Source organism: Pteropus alecto, unplaced genomic scaffold (assembly GCF_000325575.1).
Source record: "Pteropus alecto unplaced genomic scaffold, ASM32557v1 scaffold171, whole genome shotgun sequence".
Classification (NCBI taxonomy): domain Eukaryota; kingdom Metazoa; phylum Chordata; class Mammalia; order Chiroptera; family Pteropodidae; genus Pteropus; species Pteropus alecto.
The window spans coordinates 5686280-5694719 of record NW_006431925.1 but is presented as its reverse complement, the minus strand read 5'-3'; the positions used below and the strand labels follow the sequence as shown (position 1 = coordinate 5694719).

Sequence of the window (8440 nt, the reverse complement as noted above, 5' to 3'; positions counted from 1 at the left end):
ATGAAAAGGTTAACTTTATCTATATTGGTACTATCATGATACAACCGTAAGCGGCCAAGATCCAACTGCAAAAGACTGCTGGCAAGTAACTGTTCTACTTTAATGTCTGTACAATTATGGCCACTAAGACATGTTTCTTTAGTGGGATGATAAACAAATCCTATATGCTTAAGCAGAAGAGACTCCCTATCCGGTGCAAGTTTCTGTAAAGCTTTATATCTAGGTTCTTCACTCAGAACTGTATGAATTTCGCTCATTTTATCTGAACTAGGTGTTGCATTGAGATCTAAATCATAAAAAAGTTCAGAATGCTCAAAAAGCATTTCTTGAAACTCTTCTTTGGCTTTTTCAACTATTTCTCGCTGATGCCTACCATACACCTCTTTGCTATCAGCCTCAGTAATATATTTGAAGGCTTCATCCTCCATAACAAAGCACATGACTTCCTCCCATGGCTGCCCAGGTGAAATGAACTGAATTTTTTCCAAAGTCTTTTTGAATTTTTCCTTCATTTCTACCCTCCTTTTCTCTGATACTAGATGTTGTACATGGTTCTGATAGACTTTTTCAGCTTCTAAAGTGCTCAGGAGGTCAAATGGGATTCGCCTATCGTTAATTTTGTCTATGTGGTCAGTTTCATCCCAAGGTGTTTTTTCTAGCACCACAAAACATAACTGAAAATCTGCTCTCTTTTCCATTAACTTCAAAGCTTCTGACCAATTCAAATGTTCAATCTCTTCAAGATTTGGCAAAAGAGTGTTAAAAGCTCTTGGTAAGGTATTTATATATTCTTCTCTCCTTTTTCTTATATGTTCCTGTTTAAGTTGTTCTATATGTTTTGAGAATGTATTTCTGGCCTTTCTTGTTCCCTCTAAGTTGATGTATTCTTCATAATCAGGATGATTTTTTAATTTATTACTAACAGTTTTCCAAGTTGCATGATAATCTCTCACAGTCTGCACAAGTTTTTCAAACTTATCTGTTGCTGTGACAACAAGTTGTCTCTGTGTTTTATAAGCATCCAGATAGGGAATAATTTTAGGCTTGCCACGAGTTTTATCCAACATTTGTACCAGTGCAGTGAAACAGGTTTCAATGTTGACGTTAAACCGTGCTGATGTTTCCACTACAAGAAGGTTCTTTTTATTTGAAGCAAATGCCTGAACTTCTCTAAGATAATGATCCACGCATTCATCACATTTAGTTGCTGCTATTATTACAGGTTTTTTTGATTTTGATAGTTGGACAAAAAGGTTATTCACAAATTTAAGTTGATCGTCAAACTTCCTATTGCATCCCTGACTGACATCAATGCACAATAAAAATCCATCTACACTGAGCTTCCCCTCAGGCATTTGCTTCTGTTCAAAGTCTTGTTCCAAGCCTAGTTGATCAGTGCAAATGTACATCAGTTTTTCTGCTGACTGCAATTTAGAGGCAGCTGCACGTTTTATATATGGTTGCAAATTCGTACTCCGATGAGGCAAGAAAGTCTGGTCATCAATGAACTCTGTTTGTTCAATGACATGAATTTTGCATTCTACTCCATCTTCACTATTTTGTGTTATGTCACCCCAGTACAAAAAGTGATCATTGTTTACTACTCGTCCTCCAAAGTCAATGGTGCTAAGCACAGAAGTATGCTCTGGATAATATTCATCTGCTTTTGAGCGTACAAATCTATTGCACAAACAAGACTTTCCAACTCCGCAGTTACCCTTGTCTTTTTCAGTTCCAGAGAGTCCAACTATACTGATAGTATAGGATGGGGGACGAGGCTCTTTGTTTTTTGCCATCATAACTCTCTTCTCATGTCTCTACATTCATAAAGGTAACCAGATATATTTCTCATTCTGAAAATAAAATCATCTCAAAATACAGATCCTGAATTTCAAAACTATCGTTGGTTCTTTGTATTTCCCTCATTTCTGTTCAGAAAGGTCTTCAAGGTAATGTGGATCATCTTCCTAGAAAGAGGAGAAAAAAGACACATCTTAATCATGAATCGCACACATTATATACATATTAAAGATGTTCATAACAGCATCATGCAAGTTAATATTACATGTATTTTAAGAAAGCATCATAAAGAGTTTGTGATGTTAAAAATGCAACATGACTTGAAAATTTAACACAATTCTAACAAAATTATACAAAATTTAGTATCTCACAAACTTTAAAATAAGCCCTTATTCACGGAATTTCCATTTTGTCTCTACTTCCTATGAGTTTGAGTCCCTTCCTCTCCCTCAATTTTCCTGCCTTCTATGACTGGAGGCTATGTTTGGTGATCTAAATTACACTAGTTGCCTTAACAACTCCCTCACAACTTTTAAAAACAACATGCTTTCAATTACATATGAATTTCATATAAATTTATTAGCAAGATTTTAGAATTTAAAATATTTTTCAGAGTTTCAACACACTCTTGTGAAATCTACCAAATTTTATGCCCCAAAACAATTAAGATATTCAAATACTTAAAAAGGGAAACAGAAATAAATGGAGTTAATACAAATAGCAACAGTATATTTAACTAGATCAATGCCCATGCAAACTATTGAAGGTAAAGGGCCAATTTTTATTTCATATCTTCAAGTCCACTTTTGTAAAATGAAGAAAGATTTTTAAAAACTAAGCCCCAATTTCTTATTAGATTCAGGAGATATAAAATTACTTTCAAGCCGTTTCTAAATGTTTTTGATTTCTACATTTATCTCCTCTCAGACTAGTTACAAAAAGCTCACGAACCACATTTGAAGAGCTCCAAATAAAAGAATTTTAAGATTATATATTTGAGACAATCTTTTAGAAGTATCAGCAACATTAAATAACCTTTAAGAATTGCATGTAATATAATTTAATTTATGTAGTTATTTATTTGGAAGCAATAAATTAGTCACATAAAGTTTTATCTGAAGATTCTTCACATACTTTTGAGGTTGAATTAAAAGCAACACATCATTTCTACCATCAAAATTTCAGAAGATAGTGAAAATATCTGACTATGTACACAACAGCATATATAGAAATTATCTTTAATCCAGACAAAATGAAGAATATAAAGAACATAAAGAAAAAAAAAGGTACGAAGGCCCCAAACACTTGGCTTCTCAAATGCAAGTAAACATCTATTCACATTATGCTGCATATTTGCTATACTAACACCTAATGTTGAAGAGAAAGTGTTCTTGTAATTTAAGTTTTTGACTAATATTTCAGGTAAAATTCTTAAAAATAAAATTTCATTATTATTATGTTCTAGAAGTTCACTCTATTAGCCACAACTAAATATTAACTATATTAGCCATATGATATTCAAACAAAATGTTTATTAGGTTCACTTATATAATAAATAAAATATTACTATTTTAGGAGCAACAAAAGTAGAAAACTATTAGTAAATACAATGATTTCAAATACGACAATTATTTCCTAGTTTATGACAACAGTAAAGCCTGAAACCTTGAGACATAGTTCCTTCACCTATAAAATGGGTCCACCACATATCTACATAAATTTAAGAACTAAATCATTTTTTTAAATGCTCAGTGCCTAAGCAAACAAAAAAGCTTAATATTAGTTGTTTCTTAATTTGATTCATAGAACCAGGGAAGCTACTGAAGATTTACAAAAAGTGATATGACCAGACTTGTGACTTACAAATATTTATCTGGCAGCCAATTATACAATAACTAGAAGGAAAAGAACCTTAGGGCAGTTCCGTCCAATTCTATTAACTAGTTGTTTTTTTTTTAAGTAATTTTTTTTTTTTAAATCTTACTCTGGTCAAACTGAGTATTTGTATCTTGCAGTGAGTTTAACATTCTTTACCTAAACTGCATAAAAGAATAACTGGACTCCTTTATTTTTACCATAAAGAAAACAGTGAATTAACTGAATAACAGTTACACAGTGATAAAAAGGGAAATTAGTTTGTGAAAACAGAACAATTCTACAGCTAACAAGGAAAAAAGTGAAGACACTAGATTATAAGGTCTGTCTTTCCTTCTTACTAGAAAGAAAAATACTGCAGACTATATACTTTAAAATATATGTTAAAAGAAAATATATCTAGTGATTACTTTGGGGTATTTTTATGTTAAACAGTATGAACACTATAACTAAATATAGCCCTTTATTCAACAAATATCTATATTGAAAACTAAGAGCAATTCAGAGTTTAAGACTGTTCTAGGCCTTCCATAGTTTGAGACACAAAGTTAATAGAAAAGTAATAACACAGTATCGCATGGACTTCAGTATTGCAGAAATGTTAACCACGAGTCTAATCTTTGCCATAGCTACATCATTAATTACTATTTCTTATAGATGCTTATCCAAAATACATTAAGACTCATTTCTGCACTCCTACAGCATAAACCTCAAAATACTGAGATACCTTTCCATCTGAAGTTATAGAGTTTAAGAGCAGAAATGAAAACACTCTATCACAAAATATATTTTAAAAGTTTCAGGAAGAAAAGGGCCTTAAAGTTAAATGAAGACGAGTGGAGCCATCATTCTTTCATTGGTCACTGAAAACTAGAAGGCTTTTTACCTAAGTAAAACTCTATTATACTGAGGATCAATTTTACTACTGAGGCTTCGATATACCCTAATTAACTTGATAACGGCAGTCTCTGAATCATGATTAAACTTTTAAATTAAAAATAAGAGCTTTGCATGATTTTTATGGTTTTCACACCAAATTCACGGTAAACTACCAAAAAGAGACAGTGAGGAACATCCATGACTTTCTTTCTAACAACGCTCTCAGGCAGGTTACCAATCGATATTTTGAAGTCAGCTCCAGAATTTATGTCATGAGTCACAATAGAATGATTTTCAAACTGTGGTGGAAAAATTTTTTCACAAAGACACAGGAAAAGAAGAATATTGGGCAAATACTTATTCTCTCCTTCAAACTTTCTCAACAGAACAGTGCTTTCTTTATCTGATTTACAGTTTTACTTAGAAGCTTTAGTTTAAATGTTTTCAGATTGTAAAGTATGAGAAACCCTAGACTAGAAAAAAATTATCATCATCCTGCCCTCTAAAAGATTTTGCCATTTGTTTGGGTGAGTATGGGAGAAAGCTAGCTTTCACGAGTTTGGCTGTAATAAGTTATAAGGGAATTTAATTTCAGACATAAATGAGTTATCCACTGATCCCCAACATCCAGGTCAAAACTGCCCTCCATTAACTAAGGTAGTTTTTCTTCTGTGCTGAGAAAAGAAGAATCCATTCTGGTTTTTGTGCTCCCACTAATAAACTAATAGCCAATGTCTACATGCAAGATGTTTGATTTATTTTGAAAATTCCTTTCAAATGTTTAATGGTAATATTTATGTCACTCCAGACATATCTTTTCTACTTTTGACGTAACTTTAATACAACTTGTTCTCTTTTTCTCATAACTTCTATCATCATGTTCATTTTTACTCATGAAGAAACCAAGACAAAAGTAGCAATGACCTACTCAAAATTAGAGCTGAGTCTCTTGATGACTAATCTATAATAAGCATTACAAAGCTTTTGTTTTTAAGCTTTTCAGTTAGCAATGCAGTGTCTCATTTTACCTTCAGATTACCTTTTTTCAAGGAAACATTTAGATTAAGTATCCTTACAGAAATTAATGCCAATGTATGAGTGGAACTGTCCTACAATTCTCTGCTGAAATGAAGCTACCTTTACAAGTAAGTTTACTAAGATATTTTACTAAGTCATTCAAATATAATATGCTTCTTTTAATGGAGTTTTAAAAACATGAGGTGGCTGTCTGGGAGGAAAAAAACCCTGAAAAAAATAAATTATTAGTAATTCCAAATTTAAACTAAAATTGTTTAGTACCTTTTCACAAAACTGTTGCATTCATTAATAAAAAGTATAATTTTAAAATTACTTTACACTTCGATACTATTATAGTGTGTCAGGAAATTCCTATTGTATCTATCTTTAAAATATATCCAGAATTTATCACTTTTCACTACCTTTACTGCCATCACTCCGACCACCATCTCTGGCCCCAGGTTATTCCAAATGCTTCTAATTTCCACTTCTGCTCCCCTTCCCCAGGCTATTCATATCAGAGCAGCCTGAGTGTTCCTTTTAAAATATAAGTCAGATCCTCTCGTTCTGCTCAAAACTTTCCAGTGGCTCCTAAAAGTAAAAAAACAAGTCCTTTCAATGACTTACTATAAGACTTGCCTTCTTCAAGTCTATCTTTCTCTCTGACCTACTCTCATACTATTTGCCCCACTCTCATTCTGCTCCAGTCACAATGAAGAACTGTGAACTATTTCTAGACATGTTAAGCATATTGCTGTCTTTGCACTTACTTTTCCCAATAACAAACAAAACCCCCCTTGCTAACACCTTATTACCTAACCTGCTACACAACTTACTTCTTTATTACTTGTCATGAACTCTCTTTCCCCACCCCAGCTCAGGTTTAATAAAGATCCACAAAGGCACAAATTTCTATTTCATCAATACATCCCAAGAGCCTAGCACAGTGCCTCCCACATAGCAACTACTCAATAAATGCATGGATCCTAAAAAATATTAAAATCAAAATATTAATTCCTTGACAAATAAAAAGGTATTTCTCAGGTATAAGGTATGTTATATTTACTAATAAAAAGGTATAAGGTATGTTATATTTACTAAATAAGTGCTGTAATTTATTCATCTAAAAGGCTATTTACAGGGGGAAATATACATATATTTCGAAGTCCCAAAAATTTAGTCAAAAATTAAGCTATCAGAATGAACACTATTATCTATAACAACATATTCAGCCAGAATCATCATCTAATTATTACTGACACTTTTATTAAATCTTTAGGTCAAATAAATATCCCTTATGTAAAAAGATATTCAAGAGAAGATATAAGCCCAAAGATTATGATATATTCCACAATCTTAGATAACTAACCTAGAATAGTTTAAGAATAAAAATGCTGACTGAATACTAAAAGATGAATATGGTATAATTTTGATATACTAGTACTTTTCTGAATGTTGCTCATTTTCTATGACAAATTTATCAATACTGTGAAAAATTAGGAGAGGAAATAAAAAGCCATTTTAACATATATAAGATAGCTAAGTAATTAAACAATGTAATACCTGTAGTAGAGTCAATCATATTCCACAATATTTTCTTTGACCAAGGTTTCTTCTACATAAGCACACAAGATTAAGGTTGAAAAGAACGGTAAAAAAGTCATCATTTCCTATAAATTAGTCTTTAAACAAGACTATAACCAGGTGAATAAAAAGAAAATCTATTAAAAATTTCAACAATTTATGTACTGACTAAATAACCTAGAAGTGTATCTTGGTAGGATTATGGAATAAACTCTGTTAGGATAAAGATTTTGCTTGATTTTTTTTACCATATTCCCGGCACCCGGAAAAGTACCTGACACACAGTGTGGGCTCAAATATTTGATGACTAAAAGAATTAATCTCCAAACTCAGATCCTAAATCAGTAGGCAATCTTGAAGTCACATTTATAGTAACAATTAATAAAAATCACAAATTGCTATGGGCCCACAAAGTCGAGTACAGCAAAATACTCTAATATAAAACGTCCAGTTGGTTGTTTTTTTTCCAAAGAGCTAGAGTCTGCTCATTAACACAAGTTATGGGTTTATAAACAAAAAGCCTAAAGACTCAATGGAAGTATTTTCAGGAGGGTCCAAATAGGCAGGCAGTACTCTGGAAGCTCCACAAACCCAACTCAGTGAAGGTAATTTTGCTCCAACCCATTGTTACCTTTTGATATTTCGAGTATTTATTGTTTGAAAAAAAGTTTCACGGAATGCAATACTTGAAAACTAATTACTTAAACTATTCCTAGATTAACTGCCTACCTTATTATTAAATTTAATCAACACTTTCTTCTAACAACATGTTAAGTCACTGAAGTCTTGGTGCTAAAGTTATTCTAAACTCTTCCTAGACCATTCATTTCCTTATTCTGTGGTGAAAACAGAAGAACCAAAGGTCATTTCATTTATATCGACCTGTGTAAACAACCCATTAAGTATGTACTGTGCTTAGCTACTACCTGCTTAGCTTCACGTCATGAGGATACAAAGGTATAGAGAAGTCCACTAAATCGGTGGCTAGGAATGTGCTCACCTCCTTTCCAGAGTATGAGTCCTGTCTTCTCACTTTGGAGAACTGAGAAGTGGGGTAAAGGGCATAATTTGACATTCAATATTGCAATGCTATTGAGGAGGGAAACCATTATTTTCCTAATATGAACTACTTAAGTAAGGTTTAACAATTTTCCTAATGACAGGAACATTAAGAGGTTGAACAAGAATCTCAGGAATAGGTGGAGACTAAAAAGTATGTATTTAAAAAAAAAAAAGGCTCAAAAGGACTTCCCCACTATTTTTAAGAAGCTTTACAGTACCATAA

The 8440-nt window shown here is 32.4% G+C and overlaps 1 protein-coding gene across 1 annotated transcript in view; it reads right to left on the bottom strand.

Moving 5' to 3' along the window:
• Window positions 1-6500, bottom strand: part of ARHGAP5 (Rho GTPase activating protein 5) — a 61398-nt gene extending 54898 nt beyond the window's left edge. Inside the window, exons 1-2 of the mRNA XM_015585518.2 lie at window positions 5994-6500; window positions 9-1967 (exon numbers count right to left, since the gene is read on the bottom strand). Of these exons, the coding sequence (XP_015441004.1) occupies window positions 9-1799 (1791 nt within the window). The 5' untranslated portion in view covers window positions 1800-1967; window positions 5994-6500. The remainder of the gene's footprint in view (window positions 1-8; window positions 1968-5993) is intronic.
• Window positions 6501-8440: the final 1940 nt, after the last annotated feature.